Source organism: Seriola dumerili, unplaced genomic scaffold (genome assembly GCF_002260705.1).
Source record: "Seriola dumerili isolate Sdu_G_001 unplaced genomic scaffold, Sdu_1.0 BDQW01000187.1, whole genome shotgun sequence".
NCBI lineage: Eukaryota > Metazoa > Chordata > Actinopteri > Carangiformes > Carangidae > Seriola > Seriola dumerili.
This window is the reverse complement of record NW_019174442.1, coordinates 447,160-460,859: the sequence shown is the minus strand read 5'-3', so window position 1 is coordinate 460,859 and position 13,700 is coordinate 447,160. Positions and strand designations below refer to the sequence as shown.

The 13,700-nt window shown below is 39.0% G+C and overlaps 1 protein-coding gene across 24 annotated transcripts in view; it reads left to right on the top strand.

Moving 5' to 3' along the window:
- LOC111227433 (calcium/calmodulin-dependent protein kinase type II subunit gamma) overlaps positions 1-13,700 on the top strand; it is a 62,037-nt gene that overhangs the window by 40,251 nt on the left and 8,086 nt on the right. For 7 of the 24 annotated variants that reach the window (XM_022752918.1, XM_022752905.1, XM_022752917.1 and 4 more), the window contains exons 8-15: positions 240-323; positions 434-528; positions 3,165-3,287; positions 3,775-3,858; positions 3,954-3,996; positions 5,026-5,085; positions 8,438-8,478; positions 12,717-12,797. In XM_022752918.1, the coding sequence (XP_022608639.1) occupies positions 240-323; positions 434-528; positions 3,165-3,287; positions 3,775-3,858; positions 3,954-3,996; positions 5,026-5,085; positions 8,438-8,478; positions 12,717-12,797 (611 nt within the window). Of the gene's footprint in view, positions 1-239; positions 324-433; positions 529-3,164; positions 3,288-3,774; positions 3,859-3,953; positions 3,997-5,025; positions 5,086-8,437; positions 8,479-9,343; positions 9,377-12,716; positions 12,798-13,700 lie in introns of all 24 variants that reach the window. The other 17 variants (XM_022752923.1, XM_022752922.1, XM_022752909.1 and 14 more) reach the window with 5 other exon arrangements.

The window sequence follows — 13,700 nt, the reverse complement described above, 5'->3', positions numbered from 1 at the left end:
CATTTGTGTGTGTGTTGAGAACAGTTAAAATTATTGCATTTCATCAACTATGTGGTGTTTGAAGTTATATTACAGTATTACTGTGAATATTAGTTCTACATTCAAAACGTCAATAAATAGGATATTACTGAAATGTGTGAGGAAGGTGAGGAGGGTAGAGATGAGGAGAAGTGTTGAGATAAAGTCAATATTCTCATTTGTCTGTCCCAAACACACTGAAAATGTTTGTATGTTTGCAGGTTTTGCGGGAACTCCAGGGTATCTGTCCCCAGAGGTGTTGAGAAAGGACCCGTACGGCAAGCCAGTGGACATATGGGCATGTGGTCAGTTAGCCAGATGGATAATATGGATGTATGCTGTTGCTATCATATGCTCACTGATATTAATTTGGATTATGTGTGTGTGTGTGTGTGTGTGTGTGTGTGTGTGTCAGGTGTGATCCTGTACATCTTATTGGTGGGCTACCCTCCCTTCTGGGACGAGGACCAACACAAACTGTACCAACAAATCAAGGCCGGTGCATATGACGTGAGTTCTTCTCCCTCATGTTTTTGTAGTCACCTTCCCCGATATGCGTGCCTGTGAGCTGCAGCTGTGTTGTTGCAACACTTCAATGCAGTTATCATGACAACAAATCTTACATTGTGCAACATGAAAAGCCAGCATGGTTACTGGCCATGGTGAGTGGACAGAGAATACAGTATCACTATGACTCAATGCTTTTTTTTTTATGTTTAGATGATTGTTACAAATCCCGCTTGCTAATAACGGGGTGAAAAAACATCCTGGAATTTTCTGTAGCTGCAACAGCTCACATGGTAAATTCACTGTAATGGTACATTTCCACAACACTAATACCATCAGTACAACAATATGGTCATGTTATACTCACCGCTCTGCTGCTCCAGGTTTCTCTGAGTTTAACTGAAATAATGTTTTCAAATTCAACACTTCCTGATTTTTTTTTTCAAAAACGTACCTATAAAAGGTAGGCTGCCAGACTTTTAATGTGAAAATACAGGAGGAAATGTTTCATTCATGGTAGCGTAAGATCATTTGGGGGAAAAAGGAAAAATGGAGTGCCTGCCATGACTCTCGCTCTGGAAATGCACATTGTACAGAATTTATCAAGACACCAGGTAAAACATGGAGGAAGTTTTTAGTTTGCTTTAACTGGGGAACAGAGGAAATTAGAAATAAAGGCCTGGTTCCCCCTGCCGCTTGAGGTAGATAAAGGCCACTTGAGAATTTATGGAAGTCATTTGATCTATTATTAATATAAAAACATTAATCAGTGCAGCTTTAATAAATGCCCCAGCTCATATTTGCAGGCTCATCCCAGGCTGGCTGACTGTGCATGTATTTTGCAAATTTTCAGTACATGGATCCATGAAGACGAGGGTCAAAGTCCGTAGAGTCTGTTAGAGAGCTCCATCTGCGTTCATCAAACTTGAATTCTAATAAATAATCTGTGTTTCCTGTTTGAAATGTAATTCATGTGAATTAGCAAGCCTCAACACCAGTCCTGCAGGACACTTTCAGTTCAAGTCTCATCAAATAACACACTCTGAATTCTGTTGCGCAAGTCATTTAGAAATTAAATTCTAGTTTTTAATTGCTTTCTACTTGTTATTGCATAATTTTCATCTTCACCGCTGTAGTAAAAAAAGTGAGACGCTGTGAGAGTGCAATAGGCTTATTTATCAGATCTTGTCATAGTCCTCTGGGAGATAGGAATTTATTACCCGTATTAATTTCCATAATTGGAAGCAACCACATCTAATGAATGTGCATAATATGAACACTGATATGAACTGACTGTGACACGCACTTGTAATATTGTTCACTTTGTGAATGTCAACATTGTCATGCAGATACCTTGAATCTCATTTTTTTGTGTTTTTCCATGTTGTCGGTAATTGACAGCTGACATTTAAATGTTTGAAACAAATGTCTTGCTTTGGTTTTCGATAGTAAACACGTTTTCTGGCACTTCCTGCTACTTGGATGGAGGGATGAGGGTGGTGGGTATGGCTGACTACGCTGACTTTGAAAACTCCATCTGTCACAACTGAACTACTTTGTGAATCGACTTATTCACCACAGTTTGAAAATCACTCATTTGCTTCAACATAAAATCATCAATGAATTATTTATTTATTTATTTTTTTTGTGTTTCATAGCATAGAAATTAACACATCAAAGAAAGATAAAATCATTGCTCCATTCAATATATGATGTTTTTCTTTTGTTCTACAATGAAAGAAAAGAAAGTAAAACAAAAAGTAACAATTAAGCTACTGAGCTTTACAACGCATTGCTCACGTGTGTGCTACGATTTTGACTGAGTTGACAGATGCAATCTGCTTGTATTCAGTGCTTGGTTTACTAAATATCATAAAATGATGATAAAATAATCTGTATCATAATTATTACTACATTGGGAAGTATTAAATACGTTCACAATGAGACAAATCACAGATGCAAAAGATAGAGATTGGTCCAGCAGTTCGGTGGAGATGGTGTTGATATGGATGTTAACACTGAGGTGATTACAGCTAAATGCACTCAAGAAAGAAAAGTTCAGTTGCAGCCTGTAGTAGTTTTACAGCTCAATAATGGTCAAGTTTAAGTTTAATGAACGCACGCCATAACGCCTCTTCCACCACTCGTTTGCGTTGTAGTAAGCAGATATTGTGTTCATTGCCTTAATTGCCTCATTTTGTGTCTAATATTTGGTTTTAGTTATCTACAAGTCTGTATTTATTTAATACGCGTTTCTTTTCACCAACCCTCCCTCCTCCTCTGTCTTTACACCTTCTCTCTCCAGAGGCAGAGTTTAGTAAATTCAGCAAAATACATAAGCAGCCTCTGTTAACATGTCCCCTGTTACGATTTGCGAGATCCTCCCCTAAATGAATATACAACGAGGAGAGAGACGCACCTGACAAACACTCACACAGATGACACAGTGTGACTCTAGATCGCTGCGTCTGTTTGTTTGTTTGTTTGTGTATCAATGTAAAGTCTGCAGATGTAGTTGAAAAATACCACTTCTTCTGATACACAATCCTGTGATGTTGAAATAAAAAAAGCTTAAAAGAAAGCATATTAACAGTAATATACATTCTCGACATTTCTTCCTCTTTATCTCCCTCTTTCAGTTTCCCTCTCCAGAGTGGGACACAGTGACCCCTGAGGCCAAGAATCTGATCAATCAGATGTTAACGATCAACCCTGCCAAAAGGATCACTGCCGACCAGGCCCTCAAGCATCCATGGGTCTGCGTAAGTCACACTTTGACATCAAAAGAAAGTGTTCATGCAAGCTTCAAACAAATGATGTCACACATTTTTCACTATCTCTCTCATTAAGCAGTCATTCATTGACTTAAGTATTGGAATACCTTGGCAGGACACCATGGCCAGGAGCTCTCACTCACATTCCCAGAGATAAATTGTGAAATATGTTAAGCAGTTCGTTTTTTGGCACACAGCTGTTCAAAACAAGAACACAATTTGGTCCAGTAGCCTAGTTTTAAAATCGTATACTGCTAAACACAGAGACCTACTTTATATACCAGAACAGAAGAGAATGAAACACCTTTATGTAAATTCTCTGAACTAATGAGGTGAACACGGGACGTAAATCAGGGCTCCTTTTCATTTATAATCAGCTATATGAAATAAAGCAACACCTTAGCACTTGCATTTCCATGGTGTAACACTGAAGTTGGGTTTATCTACAGTGTTGTTTCCTGTCCTCTACATACAGCAACGCTCCACTGTGGCCTCCATGATGCACCGTCAAGAGACTGTGGAATGTCTCCGCAAGTTCAACGCCAGGAGGAAACTTAAAGTGAGTGTGGACACACACACACACACACACACACACACACATACACACACACACACACCCATAAAACATATCCTTATAATTTTTTGTCTCTGTAGGGAGCTATCCTCACAACGATGCTGGTGTCCAGGAACTTCTCAGGTGAGCTTTAGCAGTAATTCTAATAACACATCACACCTCAAGAGACAACAGTTTGATGTAGCCCATAGACTTAAAACAGAGTCCAGTGTTGAAAATACGTATATAAATGAACCCATACAAAGAAGCATCAGGAATTTTGACAAAAAAACACGTCTGTTTTATAATGATTTCTAAAGAAGTTTCAGTTTGAAGTTGTATGCACACTTTTTGTTCCTGATCTGATCTCTGATTTCTCTTAGAGGCCAAATGATTAGTTTCGCTGCTGTTCTGCTACTGTACTTCCTGTCTGCGATCTTTTATTTTTTAATTTCTTAACCTGAAACCAATTCCCTCGACCACACATTTTTATTCCAGTTGAAATTTACTTGTCAGCCTTGTCTGCAAGTTTGTTTTCGCACTTCAGGGGTTTGGCTTGGATTTCCTCCTTGTAAGCAGTTTGATCACTGAAACACAGTGCACTTTTGATTGAACACCCAATTTGTGGGCTGGACGATGGCTTAGCAAGCTAATGCATTAATGCTACTGGCCCTGTGTTTTTATGCTTTCATGTAAGTAAAGTAGCTCTTGTGGATAATGGCCTACTGCTTTCCACTGGTCAAGATTGATCTAGACTGGATAAGGCAGACGGGCCGGACCTCTGAATTGCTTTATACATAACTGTAGGCGTGTTTATCAAGTGAATGTCCATGGAAATAAGATTAACAATTTCAGAGTGGAGGTATTTTAGAGCTGAGAAGATTTTCCCTTTGGTTGCTTCACTTTAATCTAATAACAAAAGGAAATTGGTAACCAAAGAACTCTTTATCTTTAAAGTTAAACTGTCATGAATGGTGAGCAGCTCACTGGGTTGCACAGGATCTGTTTGCTTGCTTGATACAGACACTTTTGGGGAACGTCATGTTTTGCCATCCTTGTCTAAAACTCTAAAGTTTATCAACTTCAAGAAACCAAGAGAGAAAAAGGCTGTCAGGCTTAGAAAGGCTCTTGTCCCACCGGTGGCGCCACACTGAATCCCTCTCTGTCCAATAGTGGGACGGCAGCATACCAGCCCTGCCGCTACCACCAGCACGGCCGCTATGGCACAGGAAGGTACGTCTACTAGAGGGGGTGTTGGAGTCGGGCACTGCCAACTTTGTACTTGAGCTATTGGCATGTGGCCTGGGCTGCTTGAACCCCTCCACCTGCTGCCTGCTGCCTGCACACTGATGGACCACCTTTTGAATGGTCGTCATTGCACTGGGTCATCGTATTAACGCACACAAACATGTAAATGGAAACCATAAAGAGAAGCTCAGCTCATGACCTTTCTGTGCTGCTGCGTGTCCTGATGCTCTAATGAACGGAGCTCCTCTCCAGGACTGGCTATTTCATTTCCTGTTTTGACCACAACAGCCATTTAACTGACACCCAGCATGACCCTTTGACCTCATTCCAGCGACCGCAGCTGCCACCGAGCCAAGCTGCGTTTACACATCTCTGCATTAAGACAACTGGTGCAGGCTGCATATCTTTCCCTCTGCAACATAACCATTTTAACCTTTTTATATTACGAACATATATAGACACGCCAGCAATCAACCTTCGTAACACTCCCAGTTTTGCCTCCTTTGAATTGGTTTGTATCCACAGTACGTGGCTGATGCCCAGTCGATGCCTGCCTGTGCTCGCTGCAACCTTTCCTCCGCATGGCTCTGGCACTAACAGCCAGCCAAGCATGTGTATGAGCGTACAGAAATGTATGCCAACCTGCATGGGAAGCTGGATAAACAGAATGCAGTGTCCTTTGTTATCTCCTTTTCTTTGTCTCCTCTCTCCTGCCTGCTCTGTTGTTTTTGTGTGAACAGACAAAAGCACAAAAAACCTAATACCGCCAGTATGCTTCAGACAACTTGCATGTCAGATCATCAAACAGTGTCTGAAACTGCCCCCCCCCCCTCACTAAACAGGCCCATTTTACCCACCATGGGCCTCTTTAGTGTGGCATACTTTGCAAACAGTTTACACGGTGCTATATAAATCAATTGTAAATGTTATAACAAATAATATAAATAAAATAAAATGTATTTAATTGTTTTATTTATTATTTAAATGATAAAATGAAAAACAAAACATAATTATACAGTAAAACGTCATTAATGGAAAAGTCTTCTTTCATGGAAATAAATATTCCTTTTCTCCTTTTTCTGACAACATTGACATTAACGCCTCTTTGACTTCTACTGCATGCCAACAGAAAACGATGAAGAGTGATCTTATTTAATTGAGATGTTGTGCAACAAGATTTCGTTGCATCATTCCTCTTGATAGAGCTTCTGTGTCCTGTGGTACAGGCTTAAAGAGAACAGATGTCTCATCTATGTAGGCTATATTTTACCACCTGGGCCCTGTATCATATAAATGATATTTTTTATGTAATATAGCTCTTAATGGCAACTTTAGATTTTTGTATACCGTCAGTTTTAAAACCGACAATCCAAGAAGCACACACCGTCCTCACATTGTCGAAAACTGTGCCCTGTTATCCCTGCTTGAGCATGATGGTCCATAACAGCGTTCAACGCTTTTGACTTCAGACACGCTCGGTCGACATGCCATGCAGCCTAGTTTGTTTGAAGCATACTGAACCCTTTACAGGTAAATGTGAGTCACATGACGGGGCAGGCTGCTTGCTTAAAGGACATTCATACAGGAATCACGATTCGATCAGGTGGATGCTGCGCTCACATGTTGTCAATAACGGATTTCTTTTTGTGCTTGATTCCAACTGTTACATTTCTTCATTGACTGAGTAAGATTCAGTGTTGCAGTGTTACAGAGAGGATTTCCTGAACATAAAGTTTTTCTGCTCACGTTACCTAAGTGTTGGGAATGCACTCCCTCCTCTGTACTTTGTAAGACAAAGACTTTGAAGTGGATGCTGCATGCCAGACATGTTGATGAGCCACTGTCATCGCATGAACCCACCACCCATGTGAAAATGATTAAAGAATGTCTTGTAACATAAAGTGAAAGCCTGACAGGTGTTTCCAGTTCAGATGTTAACATGCAGATATTAAACACATTAATGTTTTGTTGCCCTCTTCATCGCCCTCCTTCCTACTTTGTTCATGGAAGGTAAGGGGGTACCATTGGGATGTGATGGTGTTTATACAGTAAGGGTGTGTCCGTGTTTAGTTTTAGTCTAATGTAGTTTAGGTTCAGAAAGTATGAAGCCACTTTAATCGCACTTCATTGTGCTTTAGATTTCATTTTAATGGATAGCCATAATGACAAAGTGAAAATTTGACTTTGTTTATCCTTGAGATGTGTCTAGAAATTGAATTGATTGGACATAGTTTAGAAAGGCACACACTTGTGTCTATAAGGTCTATAAGGGTTGAAATACTTTTGTTAATTAGAGATTTCAGTTTTTAATGTTTTTACTTTGTCATTGTGGGTTATTGAATCTAAACTGATGGGCAGAAATGGCATTTTTATCCATTTAAAATAAAATCTAAAACACATACAGTATGTGCAAAAAGTGAAGGGGTCTGAATACTTTCTGAAGTGACTGTATGTTTGTGTGTGTGCATGCATGTGGACATTTTCATTCAGTTTCCTGATAGTTGTTGTTGTGTGTGTTGGTGTCATTTGTAGGACTTGCCTCAGTCATTTCTGTTTCTTGTTATAACTGGTCAAGTTTTCAGGTGCATGCACATGATATTAGGTCAGTGTGGTTTAATGTAGGCTAACAGACAGTTTCACTTTATATAGCCTGGTTAGTTTATAGTCGGTGGTGTTTAACCCATACGGGACATATATGTCAAGTTTTTTTTCCTTTTCTACCTGCCTCTTTTCACAAAGTTGTTCCAGCACTAGTGGTTCAGTTGACGAGTGTTTTCAATAGATTATGTTTTCCTTGGTGACACATTGATTTCAATAAGGACCACAAACAACTGGTTGTTTTGGAAGAAGCACCTGATGGGTTCAGAAGTATGCTGGCAGGAAACTGTGGGAGTTGCGGGTGTTTTTGTGCCAGCGACTGTATATTTAAGCAAAAAGTTAAAAGAAAAAAGGATTAATAAACCCTCAGGGTGCATACCTACTCCAGTAATTCAAATTTTAATAAGAGGAAAGATTTCCAAATTTTCAATCAGGGTTTTCCATTTTCTAAGTTTGGTTTTCATTTTTCAGTTTGCTGCAATATCAAATTTTCTTTTAAACATTTATTTTGCCTGATTATCCTCTGTAGTGGAGAATATATATGTTTGGGAGGGATTGTCCCTCAGACATTGGTTCCACTCTTGGAAATATATTACTGTGAGGTGATAAACCTTTCCTGAACCATCTTTAGTTTTTGTTTGTCCTGCTGACTGAGTGATCTCAACCACGTGTCTGTTTGTTGGACAATTACTTCTGTGTGACTGTGTCTTAAACCACCTTTTCTCTCTCTCTCTTTCAGCTTGCAAAACCTTACTAAACAAAAAGTCGGACGGTGTGAAGGTAAGTTCTCTGACCCATTGGGGTTTTATTGACTTCACTGTTTCTGTCTTTCTTACTCTTCCTATCTTCTCCTGTCTCCCTTTTGGTCTGTCACTCTAACTACTCTGTAATAACATATATCTGTGATATTTATGAGCATATGGAAAAGCAGTATGTTTACGTTGGATTACCTTTGTGTTCTGGTGCTCTGTAGTTTTTCTAAGGTTTATTAAATGTGATTTAAAGATTTTTGAGGCTTAGTGAAAAGGATTGATCTTAAAAATCAAGAAGTTGCTCGATCATGTTCATGTTAGTAGTTGAAGGTGGGGCACAGGTATGAAGATCGAAGATTATGGTGAAAGTAAGGGACCTAATAAAGAACAATGGACTTTTAAAATGCTGTTTGTTTTTTACCAACAGTTTGTTTCTGTGATTCACAGCGATTCGAGCCACCATCATGTCGTGGTGCTCATTTTGTTTTGATGGACAGTCAGCGTCAATGCATGCAGTGAAGCGCCATGATCAACAAGGGTCAAAATAAAATTCCAATTACATACAGTAACTTAAACAATAACTAACCCCAGCCCTCCAAAAGAAAATACATTATACAAATAAACTGCACAACCAGTGATTTAAATCTTTCAATTCTCCTTTAAAAATGAACTCCCTGTATTGTTTTTGCAGCTGATACTTTTTTTTTTTTTCTGAAGCCCTCTTAGTATCCCTTTGTCTCATCTTTGTTCCTGTGTAAGCTTGTGCAGTTGTTTTCTTTTTCTCTCTTTCTGGGATCAATCTGGCAGCTTCACTTTTTTACTGTTTTGATTAGTTCCTTGTTTCCCGATGACCCCTTATTTTTTTCCTCCTCCTCTCCATTGCTGTCTGTCAGAAAAGGAAGTCCAGCTCGAGTGTTTGTTTGATGGTGAGATCGGCTCTGTCATTTTCATTCATTTCTCATTCTTTGTCGCTCTCGTCTTGTTTCCGAGTCTTTTTCCCCCTCTAGTCCTCCCCTCGCTCTCGACTTTTCTTCTTTTTTTTTTTTTTTTCTTCTTTTGGGCAGAGATGCTTGAGACGTCGTGTATGACAGTTTTCGTCTTGTCCGATTTGTGTTGGATTGCGCAGCTTCATCCAACATCTCTGCATCCCCTTCTGCCATAAGCGCCACCAAAACCATTTGAACTCCTGACAAGTCACAAATACACACACACACAAACACACACACTCACTCATCCCCTTCCAGTTATCCTTGTCTGATCCATCTGCCTATGAATAAATCAGGCATTCTGACCCTGACCATCATAGGAGATTTAACCACTATAAACATCAATATATAGTCATTGTCCTTTTTTCCGTCATGGTATATTTATTGTACTGTCATTATTTTTCATTTGAGTGATTTTTCTTTCCCCCTCTTCCTAAAAATAAAACAGCTGTCTTGGTCACCTGCAGATAATCACCTCCATTTAAATAGAGACATTTCGGGCATAACAGACTTAAGATCACACTGTATATTAAAAGTGTTGCTTATGAAGTAATAAAATAAAATTACATTAAATTATAAATATATAAATCAGCAATAGTGCCTTTAAATTCCCATAATTTCTCTTCTTACTGTTTTGAAGTTGACACAGTTCAGTTTGTCAAACGATGGGGGATAATTCTCGCCAGAAACAATAAACAATAGAGTTATGATTATGAGATACTGAGTGGTGTATATAAAATAATAAAGCAAAAATATATTGAATTTCTAAGACTATTTTAGTATTTTCAGAAATAAAATTGTACTTCTACACTTCATCAAAACTCTTGCTAAAAATACAGGCCTATAAATAATGCTGTTGGGTATCAGGATGCATTTAGATACCTTACTTTGAGAAATACATATATTTAACAAAAGAAGCTAATCCTCTCAAATGTTAAAACAGCCATACAGAAACTTAAAGACACTAAAAAGTGTTTAAGTTTGATACCGAGCTCTGCTAAACTCCTTCAGTTATAAATAACACGCTACTCTGAACATCTCAATTCTGGTAAACACTGCAATACTGAATAGTTATCAGGTATGCATGTGTGTCAGTTGGTAAGAAAACAGTATGCGTTTGTAGGTTTTTTGAATCAATAGATATAACAAACAGGAACAAGCAAATCTCTTCTAACATAATTCCAAAGCTTGAAAAAGCTGCAAATCTACCTTAATTTCTCTACCAGCCAGTGGAAGATGGGTGAACTGTAGTTTTCCCATGTCTCAGTGTTGCACATTAGTTTTTCTGTTAGAAGATGTTCCTAGTCGGCCGCAGAGACTGCCAAAATACTTTTTATGGTCACACTGGGGCATTCGCTCATCTCAGAGTTGTAGAAAAACAGCAGGAAAACCTCCCAGCATTTTTGCTCTTAACCTTTTATTGACGTAATCCTTTCGTCCACACCTCTTTAAATTTCTGGGAATACTGATTTACATTCAAGAAGCCTCTCTTTCCCCTCCAGTTTGCCTGAGGCTGAAGGGAGAGTCCAGCTCAAACTTTGTTTTCTTATTAACATTACACACGCTAGCTACAATCTGTAGCTACACCTCTGCTGTGCAGCTGAAACACTATGCAGGCTCGCAGGTTTCAAAAAACGAGGATCAAAATGAGCAATGAAGCAATAAAAAATTTAAGGGATACTCCAAGAATTTAGTTTTACACTTCCATGAAGCTGGTAGACTCACAAGAAAAACAATAATGATCAAAATCAAAGCAGCAGAGGCTGCACTAGATCCTACATTTCCCAAAATGCGACCAATAACATCTTTTTTTGAGGATTTCCAGGTGAAAATTTGTAGTCTCCAATCCTAAACTGAGAAATCACAGTGACGTCCTCTGGGTCACTTTTTTCAAACCTGAGTTACAGAGGAGACAATACAACTGTTGTTATACACAGGCTGAGTTGTACACACCATCACCAGTTATTTAGATTTACTAAAACACATTGTAAATACACCTCAATCGCTTCAGGTGTACTTAAAATGTATGACTTTCATCATATCCTTATGATCCTGACAGTAAACTTGTTCTTTATGCTTTTTATATTGTGGCTCAGCAGGTGCTCGGCTGCACTCACAAGAGAAAAGTTACTTCAGTAAAATATATTGTAATAGATGTAGGAGACTGTTGAGACAGTACTTTATCTAACCCAAGATGCAAATGTCACTGAAAATGTGTTTACTTCATATAAGGACAGTCTTGAAACTGCAATGTGTCTTTTTTTATTGGCGAGCCAACGTTTGATTGAGGTTTGGACCGAGTCGTCAAAATTCAGTCAAAGCAATGAACAGGGTTTGTTCAAGAGAGTGGGGGGGGAACTAAACGGGTGCAGTAATGCTTCAGTAGATTTGTGGGTCAAATAGGGTTTAGGATTGTCTTCGAGCTGACGTCGCAAAATAACAAAATACAGTACATACCTCCATGCACGCACACACACTCTCCACAATTAGAGAGAAACCTTTCATCAAGGCCTTTCACTGCATGCACAGACCTGGACTGGCAACCATATTTATAAACTTTATCTTCTGAATCTGTTTCACACATTTTGGCTGAGTAGCCACTAATTGCTGGTACTTTTTGTAGATCTAAACTTGTGATTTCCCTCAAAAGTGCTGCGAAAATACTTAAAAATCCGCTCTGAAAGTATGTTCATTGTTTAAAAATGCATGTGCTGACTAACTGTTCTGTATTTTTACTTTTTTTTTTTTTTTTAATGTTGTGCATCAACTGCCAAAGTTGTAGACATTTAATGCAGGCTTTCACTGTGGTGCTAGACTCAAAGAGCCCTTTGGTCACTCAATACACAGGTTTATAATAAACAAAACCTTCTCAGTTCAGTGTCAGTTGGAGCAGGACACTTAATCTGTTTCTACAAGTTCCTGATGAACAAAAGAAGAGTCATGTTGAAGATTTAGAAATTATTTTGAAGCTTCGTGCACAACAGACCTACAGGAAAACACAACAACAACTACTGCCCTTTAAAATGCACAAAGTAGTAAGTTGCAGATGATAGTTACAGATATTCAGATAAATCTCTTTAGTATCGAACTCCTGCATATACGTCCCACTCCCAGATTATGCAGCTTTAAATCGTACTCATTTACAATAGCTGGAATAGTGATATTAGCCATTTAATGGCTCTATTACTGTTTTCCACCTGAGCTTCCCACAGGGTGGTTTTATGGTTTAGAGCCGGTGGGAGCAGTGGGAGTCATTCTGTGTTGTGTTTCTTTGCCCCAGTCGCAGGGAACCAACAGTAAAAACAGTGTAGTAAGCAGCAGCAGCACCAAAGACAGCAGCATGTCATCTTCAGCACCAATGGTACCTCATCTCTATATTTGGTTTCTCTCACCTTGCTTTTTTTACAGCATCATTTCATTGTTTTCATCTTTTTAATGTTTAGTTCTGTCTCCTCCTCATCATCTTTTTGTCACATCCCATGTTGAGTAAAATCTTCTCTGCACTTCGTCCTCTCGCTCGTCCTTCATCATCCTCTGCCTCTCTGCTTCTGTTTTGAACACAAATTGTGGCAGTGGATTTGATGACTTTAGAATTGAACGACTGGTTTGTTCCTTGGAGTGTTTCCCCCGCCTCACGTTTTACCCAGACCTCCTGCAAACACACTCGTGTATATATATATATATATATATATATATATATATATTTACACAGTACACAACATTGACAGGTAGACAAATGACTTTCATTTTGCAGTACAACAGCAGACACTTCAATCAAGTTCTGCTCTGCCACGTCCTGGTGACTCCTCTGTGTTCAACTGTGTCACCTGAGCTTTGTTGATGGTTTGGCTTTGAAGTAGCACAGGGTTATCACAATTTGTTTGAAAGCAGAGCTTGAAAACTCGAAAGGTTGAACCTGTACTACATCAAAAGAAGGGTTAGGGTTACTTTTACACATAACTTCAATATGTAAATTGTGAATGATGAGGACTTCTGGGTAAAACAGGAGCTGGTGTGGACGGGTAATAGAGAGATCACAGTTGTAGGAGGATGCAGCCCCTTTGTTCATATATGTAATGGGATTGAGCCTTATACAAAACATCCAACAGAACTTGAACAAGGCTTTCTCCAGCAAATATAGCAGCATGAAACACGCTAAGATAATCTCAAGTTAATGAAAGCCAAACATCTCCTCTCACCATTTTGTGCATCAGGAAAGTCGACTGTGTGGCCAGTTGCTTATTTTTATCTTTAGACCCCCCCC